The 17711-nt window shown below is 49.7% G+C and overlaps 9 protein-coding genes and 1 non-coding gene across 12 annotated transcripts; 7 read left to right on the top strand and 3 right to left on the bottom strand.

Moving 5' to 3' along the window:
* The first annotated feature begins 30 nt into the window (after positions 1 to 30).
* Positions 31 to 102, top strand: FOIG_00776. The gene has a single exon. It is a non-coding gene; the product is annotated as a tRNA-Asp (tRNA).
* Positions 35 to 1744, top strand: FOIG_00775 (chromatin modification-like protein EAF6). Of its 2 annotated transcripts, XM_031197190.1 has the most exons (3): positions 35 to 510; positions 567 to 761; positions 820 to 1744. In XM_031197190.1, exons 1-3 carry the CDS (start codon positions 382 to 384, stop codon positions 1036 to 1038), a joined length of 543 nt encoding a protein of 180 aa, XP_031072957.1. In that variant the 5' UTR covers positions 35 to 381; the 3' UTR covers positions 1039 to 1744. The 2 variants fall into 2 exon arrangements, with proteins under 2 accessions (XP_031072957.1, XP_031072958.1); XM_031197191.1 differs by having other exon boundaries at positions 256 to 510; positions 567 to 1368.
* A 135-nt stretch (positions 1745 to 1879) lies between these two features.
* FOIG_00774 (uncharacterized protein) lies at positions 1880 to 4840 on the top strand. 2 transcript variants are annotated; one of them, XM_031197188.1, is made up of 6 exons: positions 1880 to 2137; positions 2199 to 2401; positions 2457 to 3814; positions 3871 to 4073; positions 4123 to 4239; positions 4293 to 4840. In XM_031197188.1, exons 1-6 carry the CDS (start codon positions 2033 to 2035, stop codon positions 4416 to 4418), a joined length of 2112 nt encoding a protein of 703 aa, XP_031072955.1. In that variant the 5' UTR covers positions 1880 to 2032; the 3' UTR covers positions 4419 to 4840. The 2 variants fall into 2 exon arrangements, with proteins under 2 accessions (XP_031072955.1, XP_031072956.1); XM_031197189.1 differs by having other exon boundaries at positions 2199 to 3814.
* A 225-nt stretch (positions 4841 to 5065) lies between these two features.
* On the top strand, positions 5066 to 6374 carry FOIG_00773 (uncharacterized protein). Its single transcript, XM_031197187.1, has 2 exons — positions 5066 to 5743; positions 5796 to 6374. Exons 1-2 carry the CDS (start codon positions 5347 to 5349, stop codon positions 6095 to 6097), a joined length of 699 nt encoding a protein of 232 aa, XP_031072954.1. The 5' UTR covers positions 5066 to 5346; the 3' UTR covers positions 6098 to 6374.
* A 22-nt stretch (positions 6375 to 6396) lies between these two features.
* On the bottom strand, positions 6397 to 9211 carry FOIG_00772 (uncharacterized protein). Its single transcript, XM_031197186.1, has one exon. The coding sequence runs from the start codon at positions 9066 to 9068 to the stop codon at positions 6603 to 6605; it is 2466 nt and encodes an 821-aa protein (XP_031072953.1). The 5' UTR covers positions 9069 to 9211; the 3' UTR covers positions 6397 to 6602.
* A 39-nt stretch (positions 9212 to 9250) lies between these two features.
* FOIG_00770 (uncharacterized protein) lies at positions 9251 to 12035 on the bottom strand. Its single transcript, XM_031197184.1, has 2 exons — positions 11455 to 12035; positions 9251 to 11395 (listed from the first exon to the last, which is right to left on the bottom strand). Exons 1-2 carry the CDS (start codon positions 11733 to 11735, stop codon positions 10609 to 10611), a joined length of 1068 nt encoding a protein of 355 aa, XP_031072951.1. The 5' UTR covers positions 11736 to 12035; the 3' UTR covers positions 9251 to 10608.
* Positions 9268 to 10620, top strand: FOIG_00771 (18S rRNA biogenesis protein RCL1). Its single transcript, XM_031197185.1, has one exon. It carries the CDS (start codon positions 9323 to 9325, stop codon positions 10535 to 10537), a length of 1215 nt encoding a protein of 404 aa, XP_031072952.1. The 5' UTR covers positions 9268 to 9322; the 3' UTR covers positions 10538 to 10620.
* A 133-nt stretch (positions 12036 to 12168) lies between the features above and the next one.
* On the top strand, positions 12169 to 14098 carry FOIG_00769 (phenylalanyl-tRNA synthetase alpha chain). The gene is made up of 2 exons (XM_031197183.1): positions 12169 to 12696; positions 12763 to 14098. Exons 1-2 carry the CDS (start codon positions 12301 to 12303, stop codon positions 13900 to 13902), a joined length of 1536 nt encoding a protein of 511 aa, XP_031072950.1. The 5' UTR covers positions 12169 to 12300; the 3' UTR covers positions 13903 to 14098.
* Positions 14099 to 14618: 520 nt separating this feature from the next.
* FOIG_00768 (uncharacterized protein) lies at positions 14619 to 16229 on the top strand. Its single transcript, XM_031197182.1, has 3 exons — positions 14619 to 15593; positions 15653 to 15783; positions 15838 to 16229. The coding sequence occupies exons 1-3, from the start codon at positions 15537 to 15539 to the stop codon at positions 15863 to 15865; spliced, it is 216 nt and encodes a 71-aa protein (XP_031072949.1). The 5' UTR covers positions 14619 to 15536; the 3' UTR covers positions 15866 to 16229.
* FOIG_00767 (Pin2-interacting protein X1) lies at positions 16032 to 17658 on the bottom strand. Its single transcript, XM_031197181.1, has 3 exons — positions 17572 to 17658; positions 16475 to 17513; positions 16032 to 16421 (listed from the first exon to the last, which is right to left on the bottom strand). Exons 1-3 carry the CDS (start codon positions 17595 to 17597, stop codon positions 16401 to 16403), a joined length of 1086 nt encoding a protein of 361 aa, XP_031072948.1. The 5' UTR covers positions 17598 to 17658; the 3' UTR covers positions 16032 to 16400.
* Positions 17659 to 17711: the final 53 nt, after the last annotated feature.

Below are 17711 nucleotides of genomic sequence, written 5' to 3'. Positions count from 1 at the left end.
GAACTCACTACACCAGGTTCAACCTGGCGATCTTCCGTAGTATAGTGGTCAGTATGCAAGCTTGTCACGCTTGAGACCCGGGTTCAATTCCCGGCGGGAGAGTTCCAGCCACCTGCGATACACAGGATTTCATTTTTTTGCTTCATTTACAACCTTGATCATTTTCGTTGTTGTTGTTATGTGGTTTAACCCTTGATTTAACCGAGATACATAAGCGTCTAACGCGGCTCCCCGCGCTTCCTTTTAAGCGCACCGCATTATCCAATCGCAACCTAACTTGTATTCTTGTTATCAAACGCGACCATTCATCATCTCATTTGACGAGGACATTCATCGAGTATTGAACCACAATAACGCCGACCTGCCGAGATAACAACGCGCATGGCTGAGAGAAAGCCATCAAACGGAGCTGTAGCTGGTACTGGACAAGTGACGATGTCCGAGTACAAGAAGGCGCAAGCCCGGGTTCGGGATCTGGTCGAGAAGCGCAGAATGCTAGAGAAACGCTTGGTGCGCATTTGCCACTGAGTGTAAACTGTGTTGGAATTCGGCTGAGATTTTTATAGACACAAGTTGAAGACAGCATCTCCCAGAAGGAGACTGCATACCTCGACAGCACACCAAGCGGCAACATCATCACCGGTTTCGACAACTACATGAAGGGCATGAGTGGTGCGGCAGCACAGCGACGAAAGGCTGGTCCGATGGAGCAGAACAGAGTCTTTTCACGATCGTCGATTTCCTACCGACCTAACAATCTAGTATGGATGAATATCAGTTACAACATCACACAGGATATGCTAATCATGCTTTTCGTAGGAGGGTATCACACCCGGATCAGGAGGCTCGACGCCAGCTGGCGCGACACCATTATCCGCCGCATTTAGAGACGGACCCTCGAATCACCCGACACCGACATCTTCGACTGCGGCTAAGAACGCAAGCAAGTCGAAGAAGAAAACGGTCGAGCACGAGGACAGCGAAAACGATACTTCGACGAGCAAGAAGCGAACGAATTTTGGAGCGCAGCGCAAGTAGCGTATGTACAAAGATGTACTCATGAGATTGGGCGTTTAACAGGGAATGGATTCAACGGTAGGGTCAGGATGGCGTTAGGATTCATATTATAGATCGCCCTCGAAACAGAAGGCGGCTTGGAACTGAGGCTATGGTAGGTTCAGGCTAGAAGTAGCACGAAAATATGCCATTTATAATGGAGGCTATTAAGCATTTTGGAACCGTCGAGGTACCAGAATACTCAAAGAGTTTGCGTCAAAGAGCATACATAGTTCATCCCAGCGTGCCCTAGAATATCCTCAACCTACCTAAGTTATCTCAATATTTCTATCACTCAAGATCAAAATGTCCGTTTTTCTGCCATCATCTCAACAAGTAAGGATCCAATTGCTTGGTGTCAGATCGCCTATAAACCTCACGGTAGTTCTCCCGTTACTGGGAATTGCCTTAGGGGTGAAGTTAGATTCAGTGTATGGTCTCCCAATTGTCGTTACATATGTTTAGGCCGTGTGTCATGTCTTGAAACCATTTTAAGCTATCCCACGTCAACATGGACGAGATCGAAGCGACGTCGCGACGTCCGTCAAATACGGTTGTGGTTAATCGCAGCGGTTGCAGTGAGATTATACCTTGATTAACCCTTCAACTTGTATAGATGCATGTAAAGGGATTACTGTAATAAAGTAAAATTCCCAGGCCAGTATTGTTGTGAACTTTTGATTTGAAGGTTAGGTAGCACTAATGGTAAAGGAAGGTAGCATGAGCAGTGGATTCACCGGAAGAGAGGGGCCGAGCGGGCGGCTGGTCATGAGAATGAGGAGTCGTGAGGGGGAACCCATGCCACTAGCACTTATAGGTGTTCGTTCTGCATACCTGGGCTGGTTGTATGATGAGTGTGTCAACTGGACGCAGAGGTTCTTGATTCTCCTCTCTTCAATATCCCAAGAGTTCTTTACTTCGTTGTTTCCCCATCACCTCCAATTACTAGCACCGCATTCTCTCCCTCTCTGTCTCCATGATGACGAGGCAGGCCACGCGGTTCACACCCGAGGTGCTGATTTCGGCCCCGCGTCGTTCAACTGGAGTCCCAAACTCCACTGGGGAGCTCGTTCTCTATACGGTGAGTTGGAGCTTGGCAATGCCTTCAATTGGTTGTGTCAAACTCATGCTAACATGTTCAGATCTCGTCGTACTCATTCGAGAGCCACTCCAAGTCGTTCCAGATCCGTGTTCTCAATATCAAAGATGACTCTTCTCATCTCGTTTCCGAGGACGCCCATGTTAGCGATCCTATTTGGATTGGAGAGAAAGAAATTGCTTTGATTAGAACAAATGATAACGGCTGCTCATCTCTCTACCAGCAGCATGTCTTGGATGGTTCCGAGTGAGCATATATCAAAGGCAACATGACGTCTCCAGGGAGCTAATAGATGTACCAGGGCACGCTTGATTAAATCTTTTGCAGGCAGCATCTCTAACCCAAAGGCAAAAGCATTATCTGATGGCAAGGTTGCGTTCATTTGCTCCGCAGTGACTACACCCAAGGGCAACATGTATTGGCAGGCAACCGAGCCCAAGACATATACAACTGCTAAGATATATACTGGCCTTTTCGTTCGCCACTGGGATACCTGGAACACCGAGAACCAGAACTCGCTTTGGTACGGCGTGATTACCAAGAAAAATGGTAGATGGGTGTTTGAGAAGGATGGGCTCACAAACCTCTTGGCCGGTACGCAACTGAGCTCACCTGTCCCTCCTTTTGGTGGAGCAGGGGACTTTGACATCTCAGAGAATGGAATCGCCTTCGTTGCTAAGGATCCAGAGTTGAACCCGGCGAGAAACACCAAGACAGATCTGTACTACGTACCCATCAGGTCTTGGACAGACAAGCCTCCTCAGCCACAGATCGTCAAGACTGGACGGCTGCGCGGCTATAGTAGTGCCCCTACTTTCTCCAATGACGGCAAGAAGTTGGCATTTGCTAGAATGAAGCACCAGCAGTATGAATCTGATAAGACAAGACTGCTGTTGATCCCCAACGTGGACGACTTAAGTAACGTTCAAGAGTTTTACCAGACAGACGATGACGAGGGCGGTTGGGATTTGAGGCCTGATTGGGTTATTTGGAAAAAAGACGACACTGAGCTGTATGTTGCGGCTGAGAAACATGGGAGATCAATGCTTTGGAAGCTACCATCTGATACTCTGAAAGCTCGTGATCTTCCCGAGGCCATTCACAAAGAAGGGTCTGTCGTTGAGGCCCACACTCTGGAAGGCAGTGACTCTCTTCTCATTACATCCAAGTCGCGAATCGAGAGCTCGAGCTACGGAGTCCTGGACCCGGAGACCAAGGTTGTTAAAGTGATCTCCACCAGTTCCAAAAACGGCAAGACATTCGGCCTCTCCACGTCTCAAGCAACCGAGATATGGTACCCCGGGTCGGCCGGCTATGATAACCACGCTCTTGTGATGCTGCCTTCCCACTTCGACAAAAGCAAGAAGTATCCTTTGGCCTTCCTAATACATGGCGGCCCTCAATCAGCATGGACAGATGATTGGAGTACTCGCTGGAACCCGGCCATCTTCGCTGAGCAGGGCTATGTAGCTGTGTGCCCCAACCCCACCGGCAGTACTGGATACGGGCAAGCTCATATTGATGCGATTGCCAACCACTGGGGAGGTGCCCCATACGAAGATCTGGTGAAGTGCTTTGAGTATCTCAAGAATCATGTTGATTATGTTGATACTGATCGAGCTGTTGCTCTGGGAGCCTCATACGGTGGATACATGATTAGTGAGTTCAAACGCTCTTGGGCATTAGTTGCTGGAGTTATACTGACATGAGGACAGATTGGATTCAAGGTCATGATTTGGGCCGCAAGTTTAAGGCTTTAGTGTGCCATGATGGCGTCTTCTCAACACAAAATCAATGGTCGACTGAAGAGCTCTTCTTCCCAGAGCATGATTTCGGTGGAACATTGTGGGAGAACCGTGCTGGATATGAGAAGTGGGATCCGTCTCTGCATACTGGCAATTGGTCCACCCCCCAGCTAGTAGGCATGATACCAGGCGGCGACAAGAAATATGCTCACATCTATCTAGGTCATTCATAACGAACTCGACTACCGACTGCCCATCTCAGAAGGATTGGCCATGTTCAATGTCTTGCAGGCTCGTGAAGTGCCTAGCAAGCTTGTCATGTTCCCCGATGAGAATCATGTGAGTGGTGAAACAATTGGTCTATCTTGTTTATTTGCTGATTATCGATGTAGTGGGTGCTGAAGCCGGAGAACTCACTCGTTTGGCATAGAGAGGTCCTGAATTGGATCAACAAGTACAGTGGCATCGCAGATGATGAGGCCAAGCTTGAGAAGCAGACTGAGGGGATGACTGTATAAATACGTATGTATCACTGAGAATGTTATTAGGGTATTATATGAGGGAGCATACTGTGTTTTCGAGGAGAAGACTTTGATAAGCTTTCAGGTTGGAAATACGCCGTAACGTGATATGATAGGAGACCTTATTATGTATTTCATCGATTTATTATTCTTCAGTAACCAGAAGAAGGCCCTCGTGGTATCTTGGGGCTCTTCGAGATAATGGCAGCGTACAGAGAGCCAAAGGCTGTGAATAATGGCACCACTTGTCTCAAGGCTGCTCACAAGCTTAATCATAAGCTCGCCATGGCCCTAATGTGGCCATGGACTTGCCATGAGCCTAATCACAAGAAGCCTGATCATCAGTATGTATGACAACCTAGGTACGTAATAAATGTAAGGTCAAAAATGGCAATGCTATATTCGTATCTTTTGCCCAGATGATCAAAATCACTGCATAATTGGGAAATCCTAGAGAAAAGTCGTTGACATGATCTTCTGTACTGTTTCTCTCAATCTTACCTACGTCGTTCCATTGTTGTCGTAACATCTACCTAGCTGGTGTAAGTCGTGTGTCTACTCTGTATGCCATATAGAAAAGGCCCCACTCTTTTATTGTTAGGCCGCGCCTACTATTCTTGCACCTCTGCTCTGATCTGCACTTGCCCCAAAGGGGCCAACTTCATACCTTTGGAGCAGCTCATCGCAACAAGCTTCAATAAATTTTGTGTAGATTCCAGGCGCATTGTTCGGGTATGCGCTGTGAAGCCATAGCCTTAAATACCGATGACGGCCCAGCTTTGCTCCCGCGACATCGATATCAAGACGAATCAGCAACTTATCAACTTACGAACGCATTCTTTTGACAATCGCAAGCCGAGCGCCCCAGTGAACTGATCACCATTTCACTCTCACACATAGAAACTACAACAATCGCCAGACAAATATGACGACACCACCATCCCTATTTCACGCGCTTCTCCGGCCCTCCATACTCCAGATCTTACGCTCAACAGGTTACCATTCCACGCGCCCCGCGGTCCTCGACTCTCTGACAGATCTTGCCGCCCGATACCTGTCGCTTCTCTGCCAAACTACTGCCCAGCATGCGATGCATAATCAAGGCGACAGCGCCGACTTCACAATCGCTGATATACGGATGGCGCTTCAGGACGCGGGTGCGCTGATGCCAGAGCGCGTACCTACCGAAGAGATGTGGCGCGGCGAAGAGGACTTGCGCGGAGTTGAAGAGTTCATAGCGTGGTTCGCGGGACAGCGCATGAAGGAGATGATGGAGGTCGGTAGCGGGGACGGTGAGACGGATGCTACAGATTATCTCAATGGTTGGTTCCTACGGATGGCTTCCAGAAAGCCCAGCTGACAGTGGCTTCACAGCTTTGAAGAAGAAACATAGTAAAACCGGCGAAGATGCTAAGTACCACGGTACCATACTCGGCCGTGGCCACGACACAGGCGAGATCCAAGTCGAAGGAGGGTCAGAGACGACCATCGCCGAATGGATCTCCAACCGCGCCTCGCCCCAAAGCAGCCCAACGCCCGGCGAAGAACAGCAGCCAGACGAAGATCAGCCTCCACAGCAGCAAGCACCTCAACAAAACGGCCATGCTAGTGACGATGATTCAGGACTAAGTTCAGTGGGTGATCGTATAGATCAGGATACAATGGACTTATCATAGTGAAGGACAGCGGCCGGACAAAGTGAGGCAGGCAGGCTATGGAAGTGGTGGTTAGAGTGATTGGTTCTTGGTTAATTGCATAGCGACGGAGTTCTTCAGGGGGGGTGGTGACTGAGCCAAAGGGAATAAAAGAAACTCTTTGGTCTCAGGGGGGCTTTTCTAGCCAGGGTGTCTTGCTGCTTTATTTGGGCTGATTTAATACCAAGTAGACGTGCACATGCAGAGCACTTATACGAGCGTTTCTAGAATTATATCCTATGGTTTCTTCTTTTATCAAGCTTGGATGCTTCGTTGGATATTCGGGACCCTGGTGATATCTCAGAAGCAAAGTAATATGTACCCGTTCATGCAATGTTATCTTCTATCATAAATCTTGATGAATGCTGCTTCTGCGCATATCTAGTATATAATGTTACAGTGGGCATCGCCTAGCCCTTTTATGCTATTATACATGATTCGAGTAGATCAGCGGATATCTTAGCACCGGTCTTCAATGCATCGCGCTCTACTCCTTTGCCCCTTTTCGTAAAACATCATACACCCCCATCTGCTCTGCAGCCTCCTTGAACATCTTTCTCTTGAGAGCATCATCGCCTTCAGTAGGCCAATATCGTTTTTGTAGATATTCAAAAAGCGCCTCGCCACGATGCTGACCCTCAAGACGAGAAGCATCTCCCTCCGCCCATGAGAGAAGACCACGGTCGAGATCTCGCTTGGCAGTCATGAGACGGCGCCGATGGGTCGGCGAATCCCATGTCAGCTTGGTCGTCTCCAACATCAGCTCGAGAACGAGCGTTTCGGGAGGCATGAAGCCGAAAGCATCACGGAGAGTCGACAATGCGACAACAAAGCCTGTATTATCCTTGATACGACGGAAAGTATGTAGGATCTTGCGTGCAAGCTGACCATCCATGCCATCGGGTTGGAAAACATGTCTGAACTTGACAGTCTCGGCAAACATGGCACGAGTGGGCTCAGCCTGATCAGGTACAAAGCCAGCTGAGACGTGCAGGCGGTTGACGGCGAGCGTCTTCCATAATGCACTAAATGTATAGGGATCAGGCTCGACGCCCTTTTCCGATACGAGCCTCAGGTATAGGTTTATAGCTTCCTTCGATTGTCCTGCTTGGATATAGGACTCGAGGAGCTGATTGATGATGAAGGAGTCAGCCTTCATATCCGCTTCACGGAAAGCTTCCCAGAGCATCAGCAGTCGATCGTGTAAGTCTCTCACTCGATAGTTCTCCGCTAATAGCGAGAAGGTTTCCAAGGTTGCTCGTGGTAGGGGTAGTGTGTCGTCCTTCTTTAAAGGCTCGTTTTGCAAATTCATGTCATTTCCTCGAGATTTCACGAATTGAATTCGAGTCTCAATCATGCCCCAAGCCACTTGATCCGCCTTCTCAAGATCTTCAATACCGCCAGCCCGTTGCCAAGCCGCGATGAGACCATTCAGCTGGATAGGAGCTGGCTCAATACCCTTTTGACCCATAAACTCCACAACGCTGTGAGCTCCGTTCAGATCGCCAGCACCAATCAACCTCTTCAGCCACTTTCCAAAAAAGAATTTGTTGGCGACCACTGATGGCATATATTTTTGCTTCTTCAAATCGATTTTGCCATCGCTCATCATATCAACGAAGGCGTATAAGGCATTCTCGGTCTGATGTGTCGTCAGGAAGTAGGATATAACTTGATCATAGTCGGCCAGCTTCATATCCTCTCCAAGAAGCTCGCGGAGTTGACGGTATGCAGCCCAAGCCTTCCCGTGCGCCTCTTCCGTGCCCAACTCAGACCAGGTCCGAATCAAAGGCATCAGAATGCGAGGGTCGGACTGCTTTTGGACGAGTTTGTTGATGGCTCGCTGTGCCTCTTCCAGATCACCTGTTCGGCAATACATCCTCACTCCAAGCTCCCAGAACTCTTGAAATGTTTCGGCATTTTCGTTACCAAGTGTGCTCAGACATCTCTTCCAGTTCTCGATTGCCTTGGACTCCCATCCATCAACAAAGACCGCCTCAATTGTCAGGAGTTGCTGAGCAGGGTTCAAGGTCACATTTGCCTCGCTCATGTCTCGAGCGAGAAGTGCAATATGTGATAGGCGATGAATGTTGACAGACTCATCGGCTGAGAAGATCTTCCACAGCAGATCCCACACTTCAAGGGGGACATGGCTCCAGCCGTGAGCCAGAGACAGTCTGGCTGAGTGATAAGCCTTGAACACCCCCTGCACAGTCTTTGTTGTGAGTTTGACATCGCGGCGATAATCCCTGGCAGTCTTTGATAACGCAGTGTTGAGGCGAGCGATCTTTTTACGTTGGTTGATTGTCCATGGCTTTTCTGGAATTTGAGGTAACGTTATTCGAGAACCCAGATTTCCAAATCCTGGCAAGCCTGGAAGTTCTGAGTCCAGTCTCTCCAACAGCTCTTTTGGTAGGTCTGCGCCGGTTTTGTCAATCTCCTCATCGATCGCCGCTGTATATGCGTCCAGTTTGGCAATAATTCTCTCGAGGTCGTCTGCCGTCTTCATGTTCTGCCATTCGGGGCCCAGTTGATCGACCACATCCTGGAAGGCTTCTTTTTCGTCCTTTCCACCAATGTCGTCTTTGATTTCCAGAAGGGCTTCCTTGAGACCTGATGTATCGACTTCGTTCAGTGATGCGCCGAACGCTTCTTCTCCAGAAAGTTCTGTTCTCTTGTTGTTGTCTTGTTCGAAGAACCGCACACTGAATGACTCGTTTCCGTCCTTCTTGGGATTTCGAAGAGACTTGATCCGGTCGATGTACTGCTGCAGCTCAAATCTGCTGGGCTTCTGTGTGACAGCATCATCGATTGATCGCTGTGTAGTGGCTTTGGTGCTATATGATGCCGCTATTCGTGGTTGTGTCGGCCGCTGTCGAATTACCAACCGGCAAGATCGACATATTGTGTCATTGCTGCTTCGTAGCTCGCGTAAAAGCGGTCGGCCCGCCATTCTCAACACATAAGGGCCCAAGGTAAAGGTGAAGCTTTGGCGAGACTGACGCTGAACCTTTTTCAGAGGTTATCGATAAGAATTTGAGGAACGGATCTGCCACTTACAAGAGTTTGGGGGGAGGTCAACGTCACCGCCTTCCGCATTAGGCTGCATAGATAACTTTTCCAGTGGCAGAAATTAATTTTTGTTTGGTACTCGTCGACGGGCTGGAAATATTGCGACTCCAAGGATACCCCCAAAACAGCAGCAAAATGTCGAATTCCACGCCAGAATTCCTCCGATTCACAGGACATCGATCCTTCACCCAGCGTCTAATTCTCTCGACGCTGACCGGTCGACCTATCCACATTTCCAAGATCCGAAGCACATCGCCTACGAATCCAGGTCTTGCCCCCCATGAGATTTCTTTCTTGCGCCTGCTTGAGGCTGTCACCAATGGCAGTTCCATGCAAATTTCTTATACCGGTACAACTATAACATATCACCCCGGCCTGATCACCGGAACTATCGCTGGTTTTGGCGCTTCTGACGGCGATGTCATTGAGCACAACATCTCCGTTAACAATACCCGCGGCGTCACCTACTTCCTTATGCCTCTCTGTTTACTTGCGCCCTTTTCCAAGGCGCACATGAACGTCCGATTCACTGGTCCTGGCGTTATAACATCGTCCACCGAGACAGGGGACATCTCCGTCGATTCTTTCCGAACTGCCATCCTCCCTCTCTTTGCCCTGTTTGGCATCCCTCCCGCGCGGATAGAGCTTAGGGTACTTCAACGATCATGCGCTGGACCCGGTGGAAAGGGTGGCGGTGGCTGTGTGGAGTTGCGATTCGCAAGCCAAGTGCGACTACCGAAGACTCTGCATCTCAACCGAAGCCCTGGTCGGATAAAGCGCATTCGCGGTGTCGCATACTGTACTGGAGTATCCGCCTCCAACAACGCCCGCATGATTCACTCAGCACGAGAGATCCTGAATCCTTTGGTTTCCGACATTCATATCGCTGCGCAGTATGACCAGGCACCGCTTGTACCCACTGGCGACAAGGCAGGAAGCAAGAGACGGCTTGGAATAGGATTCGGTTTGAGCTTGGTCGCTGAGTCAAGCGCTGTTGGAATTCTCTACTCTGCAGACGTAGTCGTTCCTCCCCAGGGCGGCGTTGTTCCTGAGGATATTGGAAAGCAGTGCGCTTTCCAGCTACTGGAGAACATCTCCCAAGGTGGCTGTGCCACCCAGGTTTCAGCCAAGACTATGCTTGTGCTTATGGCTATGGGATCGGAGGATGTTGGTCGTCTTAGAATCGGTAGGGAAGTGCTCGCAAATGAAGAGATGGTTATCCTCGCGAGAGACCTGAAGACGTTTGGCGCAAGCAGTTGGGGCTTGAGGGACGTTGGGGACGATACGAATGATATCATTGTTTCTGTTAAAGGCACTGGCGTTGGTAATGTTGGAAGAAAGATAGCGTAAAAGCACAGAATAATCCATTTATATATTTCAGATTCAGACCTTGAAAATTATTCAAACTCGCTAAATTGATATCATTGTCTATCGTTCTGAACTGTTCGAGCTGGCACATTGAGGCCTCGTCTCCGCGCTTCAATGGAAGCCATAGTTGCTCCATAGCTAATTGTACGGAGAGAATATGCGGCTGTTCTCTCAATATTCAACGCTGCATTGTGAAGTGAGTGAAGAACATGATATTCGCCGATGATCGCATTTCCGGAACTCAGGACATCAGACAGATGTGACCGTGTTGGTTCATCGATGAGTGGCTCTCTAGCCGACGGCTCTGATTCTCCCGACGTTGAGTTGGCCTCCTCAGTTGTACTGGTACGTCGCAAGGGTTGCAACTCGATGCCGTCCTCCTCATCAGCCGGTAATGAGCCGGGCATGTCCCTTGATACTCCACGCTCTTCCGCATCCAGATCTTCTATGGTAGGAACCATCTCCTGAGCCACATCAGGCACCATAGGTCGGAAGGTCTTAAGAGTCACCCGCAGTCTCTCCCGCTCAGTATGGACCGTCAGCATTAGACATTGAACGGCGAGGATCATGACATCTGCTAGAACATAGTAAATGCGAGAAGTGGGGGGCTTTTGCCCTATGAAGTCGATGACCAGGCCACCGTGCATATAGCCTCGGTGGTAGTCAGGACCGACAGGCAGAGAAACAAAAATATGCAGAAGTATGCAGATGATGTTGGGAATGAGAACGAGACACACATGTATGGGACTCGCAGGCATTAAGAAAGGAAATGACTCATCCTTCGGCGTGAGATATAAGTACTGGCCAACAGATCTTAGGATGAATCGAAACATTGAGCACCTAGAGGGGCATCACTGGTAAGCGGAGTTCAGGAAAGATGCGCAAGTAGTCGAACATACTCCATATAGTACAGTCCACTCAGCTCCGCGAAAACCAGGGTATCAAGACTCCTGAGCAAATGTGTGACAAATTCCAACTTTCTCGCTAATCCAGGGTTGCGCTTCTTCCTGCTTTTCTTCTTCTTGCGACGCTGAGGGTGCAACTGGGCGCGCGACCAAGCTGATCTCGAATGCTCGCGTGGTAGATTCCATGTGACACGGCTGCCGGATGAAACATTGACTGGTTCGGCCGTGGAAGCTTCATTCGGCGCCGTAGAGCTCGGCGAGGCATCATCGCTCATTCTCGAGTATCGTCATCTGTATCTGCATCTGAAGGGGAGCTAGTTCTGCATGAGCAGGGTGACAGCTCAGGAGAAGCACGTGTGGCTCATGAAGTGTTTGCGGAAGGTGTATGGCTGCAGCAGAGAGTTGTCTAATAGATTCAAAGTGTGTATAGCAATGCAGTTTCGACTGGCGCTATAGGAATGTAAGATATCGGCTACAACAGGCTCGTGAATTGAAGTGACTTGTTGCAGCATGAGGCGACTTGAGACGCCATGATAAGATTGCAGGGATTACATGTAACAGCCCCCAGGGCTTAGGTGCATTGGCAGACGCATTCATAAGGTAGCTGGGTCCTACCTTTGGACTCTGGCCGGAAAAAGAATGGCCCGAATATGGCGGGACAGATACCTTACCACAAGTACCTACCAGAGTACCCCGCCATCGGACCGCTATGGTGGGCGATGCAGCACTCCAACGGCCCAAATAATTTCTGCCCTCCGTGACTCAGACGAACAACGACAGGTCAAGAAGAGCCCAGCTCACCATTTCCTCTTGGCTCCTCACAACCCAAAATCCTCCGACATGACGACTTCAAGCTCCGCTCCCTCGGGGGATCTCACCTCCCAGATCCTTCAGGCCCTGTCGGAAAAGAGCCCCTTGCTCTCCTCAGAGGCCTTCCCCGCCATCGCCTTCCAGGACATCAAGGCTGCACTTGATCGTCTGGCTTCACGATCTATGATCACGTACGAGACAATTGACAAGGAAGAGGCTATCCTTGAGCCCGAAGCGGAGCAAATTGCCGAGCATGGTAGTCATGAGGCGCGTGTTTTTGAGGCGCTTCGAAATGCCGTGGAGGGGTTGTCGATCCAGGACCTAGAGAAGGCCATTGGCGACAAGACGGTGACCAAGGTCGGACAGGGCAAGGCTTTCAAGGAGAAATGGATTAAGAAGAGCGCCGACGGCAAGCTGGTAGCCACTGTATGTCGAGCTCATAAGTTCTATATATGAATTTGGGTTCAACTGTTAGCTAACCTCAAGTAACAGGCTGAGTCGATCGAAGATGTCACCCAAGCGCAGCTACAGAAGATCAAGGAGACCCGGACACACGAGCCCAAAATCTTGACCGATCTGCGAAAACGAAAGCTGATCAAGATGCAAAAGGTTATCAGCTTCAAGATTGAAAAGGGACCCAAGTTCGCCCTCGAGATTCAGAAGGAGGAGACCGACTTGACAGCCGACATGATTGCTTCTGGATCATGGAAGACTGCCAATTTCAAGCCCTACAACTTCAAGGCTCTCGGCGCGGACCAAAATGCTGGCGCACTTCACCCCCTGAACAAGGTCCGACACGAATTCCGACAGATTTTCTTCGAGATGGGTTTCGAGGAGATGCCTACCAACAAGTTTGTCGAGACTGGATTCTGGAACTTCGACGCCCTCTTCGTGCCCCAGCAGCACCCCGCCCGTGATCTTCAAGATACCTTCTACATCTCAGACCCCAAGGTGGGAGACGCGCCACGATCGGAGGAAGGACAGAACACAGAAGAGTACTGGGAGAACATCAAGCAGGTTCACCAGAACGGCAAGTTTGGGTCAATCGGTTACAGATACCCCTGGTCAGCGGAGGAGACCAAGAGACTGGTGCTCCGAACCCACACTACTGCCATTTCAACGGCCATGCTTTACAAGCTAGCAGCGCAGAAGGGGCCTGATGGACGCCCACCTCCAGCGCGATACTTCTCTATTGATCGTGTCTTCCGAAATGAGACAGTTGACGCAACCCATTTGGCCGAATTCCACCAGGTTGAGGGTGTTATCGCCGACTACGGTCTCACTCTTGGTGGTTTGATGGAGTTCATGGAAGTCTTCTTTGCCAAGATGGGCATCACCAACCTCAAGTTCAAGCCCGCCTACAACCCTTACACCGAGCCCAGTATGGAAATCTTCAGCTATCACGAGGGTCTGGGCAAGTTGGTGGAGATCGGAAACAGTGGCATGTTCCGACCTGAAATGCTGGAACCCATGGGCCTGCCAAAGGACATGCGGGTGTTTGGCTGGGGTCTGTCCCTGGAGCGACCGACCATGATCAAGTACAAGATCTCTAACATCCGAGAGCTGCTGGGCCACAAGGTTGATCTCAACTTTATCGAACGGAACCCTGCGGTGAGATTAGAGAAGGAGTAAAAGTTTTTTATGGATCTGTACTAGGTAAAAATAAGAACAAAGGAAAGATACGTATGATGCGTGTTGGGTGTTAGAGGGCGGCATCTAGAGGACCCGGTGCAGCTGGTAGTATCATGACTAGACGAAATAAGAAACAAATTAGAAAACCCGTTCAAGCATACGTCTGGATCTGGGATTAGGGGTCCCCTGACGAGATGATGGCTGATGAGGATAGACCCTGACTAGAGACGGGAATCGAGGCTTAAGATGGAGTCGTGTCGTCAGTGAAGCTTGTCTCAGAGATAGCGCCCCACGTCGTTGACGGTGATTACGCACACGGCAGCTGGACCCTTGTTTTGAGGTTTCTCGGCAGTTGATATTGTCCTAATATGTCTGATGGTGGTAGTGCCTGTCAGCTTGATTCTTGTTCATGTGATTGATGGCATGGAATGATAACCCACGACTGCAAGTTGCAAGTCCAGCTGCTGCGTCCCCCGCTCTCGGCATCTTCCTTGTCAGCCTGTCTCTCGATGGCTCTTGGGCCCCACGGCTCCGAACAGATCGGCCCCACGACCCTTGAGCCCCGCCCCGCGTGTCTGCAGGCCAGGACGGGTGCATCCACTTCAAACCTCGTCATTGAGATCCAGAGACGAACTTTGACGTCTATTATTCATCACGGCTATCGAGAATGTGCCCGCACCATGTACCGATGTACCTCTCATAGCATCATATCACCCCGCGTCTTCAGGAAGCAAACGAGCAGCTCAGAGTAGGCAATTGATCCTCATGAACTTTGTAGAATGCAACGCTGCAAGCATTGGCATATGCATGACAGCTACTTGTCGGTTGCGGCCTGGGGACAGTAAACGCCTGTGGCGTCCTTCCCCGCGTAAAGTTACTGGCGGTTGTAATTCCCCTGCCAAGTTGATGGGTGGTGTGACCTCTCTCAGCTCTGCTTTGAGGTATTGACAAGACCTCCCAGGTTCTCCGCGTTTGGATTGTAGGAGGGATCAGCGGTCTTGGTTAAGGGATCAGAGAGTCATGATGCTCACTGTTCATAAGCGAGATGCCCATCGTTTCACCGTCTCGTCTCCCTCGAAATTTTCCATCAGATTCGTAGGGAAGCTTTTCCAGCATCTGACGATCGCAACGTGCTGGTTGGCCGTGATAGCTCCCCAAGGGAACTGTCGCTGACAGCAAAACAGAGGCGAATGGGAACGCCACTTTTGTCATGGCCTGGTTGGCTATGCTCCAAAGAGGATGTCCGGCAAAAGCTTATGCATTGACGCATCTATTGGCCAGTTCGCTTGCAGCTCAACAGTGACGATGGGTGATTGACTTCCCTCCCGTGGCACGCGAGATCAAGCCCTGGCTTGGTCGAGGCATCCCTAGCTCAGACAGAGTAGCACTCGCTCTTACCTTTTGCTGCAAGAGGAGAGGAAAGGTCCATGGATCGACGTGAACTGGCCTGATCTCTCCTCCTCTCACAAGATATAAACTCATCTGCTCCCCTCCACTTGGCTAAGTTCCTTTCTCTGTTAAACTACCTACACTATACACCAAACACTGCTGCCGGACCATAACAGCGAAGGACATATATTCAAATCCACCAATCACCCCAGTGCTCACTCCAATCACTCCAAATAACCGTTACCATGGATTCCGGTGCTCCTCAGACTGCTCCTACTGGCAACGTCAGCGGCCGTCGCCGAGTAAGTTCCTTCTTACACCTCTTTTGTAAACATCAATCTACTAACACAGCAATCATTAGAGCTCAGGCTTCATGCCAGCCTTCGCCAGCCTCAGCGAACAGAAGCGAGCCGGCGATGCCAACGCCGCCCGTCGTGCGAGTATGTCGGACCAACAAGCAAAGGGTGGCTTGTTCAGCCAGTTCTTCCACAAGTACGTCACTATTATCACATCAACACCCGTCTCTTATGTTGACAACTGTTATAGCAACTTCGGCAAGAACGCTGCTAAATAAATGAAATGAGAAGATGACAAATTGAAGGCATTGGCACTGTATTATTAGTATCATGATGGCGGATTGCAGGGTGTTTGGGCCGTCTAGTGTTGTTTTGTTCGCGATTGGTAATTAGGCTACGGAGATGCGAAGCCAGTTTAAATCTTGGAATAGCACAGCAGAACGAAGTAATGTGATCCAACTTACTGCATTCCTACTTTGTGAAGAATGTTTCGTGATCTGCACGTATAAACCAGAGATCCATGCTTCGAGTTTGGTATAGGAGTTGTGCCATGCAATTACACATTGAAGTAAATCGTGTTATTCTCCAAATCGGAACTGATCCTTCTGGTGAAGATATTTTTACCGTGAGATGCTGGTTCAGCTATTTCATAATGCAATATAAGACTCTTCTAACATTACCATGCGACCTGACGCCTCCGCAACTATGCAATATACATCCGTATATCCGACAGTCATGATCTACATATCCTCAACCATCTAGTCTAGGTGCTTCCAAGTGCGTATCCAAGCAACCTGTTTACATCTTCATATTCTATGCTTTAACCATGAAAATCTGTATAAGATTAGTAACGTAGCCATGAATTAGTCGGAATAAGTAGTACATACCTGGTTCAGTGCCTTGGTGTCAAGCACAGCCTGTCTCTTTTGCGCAATAAATCGTGACCGCACAAAATTCCTGCTCCCTCTAGGTGTCGATGTGCCAGATGGTGTTGTGGCTCCTGTCCCAGGGACCGAAGCCGTGGGCGTAGAGTTCTGTGTGACTGATGTGCTGGTTGATTCGGATGCTTGCTCCTCCTTCTTGCGCTTCTTCTTATCTTTCTTATCTTTTTTAGACTTCTTGTCCTTCACCTTTTCTTCGTCTGAGCCCTCAGGGGACCGGCTCTTATCCTTGGACTTGGACCTCCGCTTCTTTGAGCGCTCTTCGACATTCTCGTCGTCTGAGATGTCCTCTGTGGACTTTTTGCGGGACTTCTCTTTCTTGTCTTTTTTCTCTTTCTTCTTCTTGGCCCTGGTGTCGTCAATATCGCCGTCCTTTACTTTTCGCTCTTCCTTGCGTCTTTTCTTGCTCTTTAAATCGGTTTCTCGACTTGAACTTTCCTCCTCATCCTCGTCGTCGGTTGCCTTTCTCTTCTTAGACTTCCTCTCCTTTTTGGATTCTTTCGGTGCAGGGGCGGATTCCATGACAACGTCCTCGTCGGAGTTTGACTCTGTTTGCTGGTCGGCCTTCTTCTCTTCCACTTCCTTCATCTCATCGCCCACCAGTAGACCACCGTAGACGAACTTCATGGCTCCGTATCGTTGCTCAACAAAGTGGTGCGTCTTCACAGCGAGTCGCGCTTGTTGATCCTCCTCGATGGCATCATCCGTCTTTCCGTTGAGTCGACTGAGCAGATCTTGAAAGACATCTAGACCAGTAACTTCATCCTCTTTCGACTTGCTGAAGCCCAATCCCTTCATGTCATCCTTAAGAACCACGCGAATGTATGAGGCGTTGGCGGCCGTGTGCAATTCCGAGTGCGGCGCATCTTGTGCTCCGAGGAACTGGCCCGGTTGCCAGCCTTGAGCTCGCAGGATCTTCTGGCCGAAGGTATTCGTATCTTTAGTCCATTTTGTGTTGTTTGGATCCTTGTTGATCTTCCGTCGACTGTAGTTGGTTAGCGCATGCTGTAGAAAGACACAGCTTGAGAACATGTGTCCCTTACGTCTTGTTTTCTGCGAGGAGTCCCATTTTTGCGAGCTTGAACTCTTGAAAGATCCGATCGCTCAATGCGTTCGTGATGGTAGAGTTGGACAAGCCTACAGAAAAAAAAGGTGGGCAGTGGGGATGTGTGGCCGCGAAAAT

The sequence above is a fragment of the Fusarium odoratissimum genome, assembly GCF_000260195.1.
Source record: "Fusarium odoratissimum NRRL 54006 unplaced genomic scaffold supercont1.1, whole genome shotgun sequence".
NCBI lineage: Eukaryota > Fungi > Ascomycota > Sordariomycetes > Hypocreales > Nectriaceae > Fusarium > Fusarium odoratissimum.
Note: the sequence above shows the minus strand (reverse complement) of the source record. Positions and strands in the feature narration are given on the sequence as shown.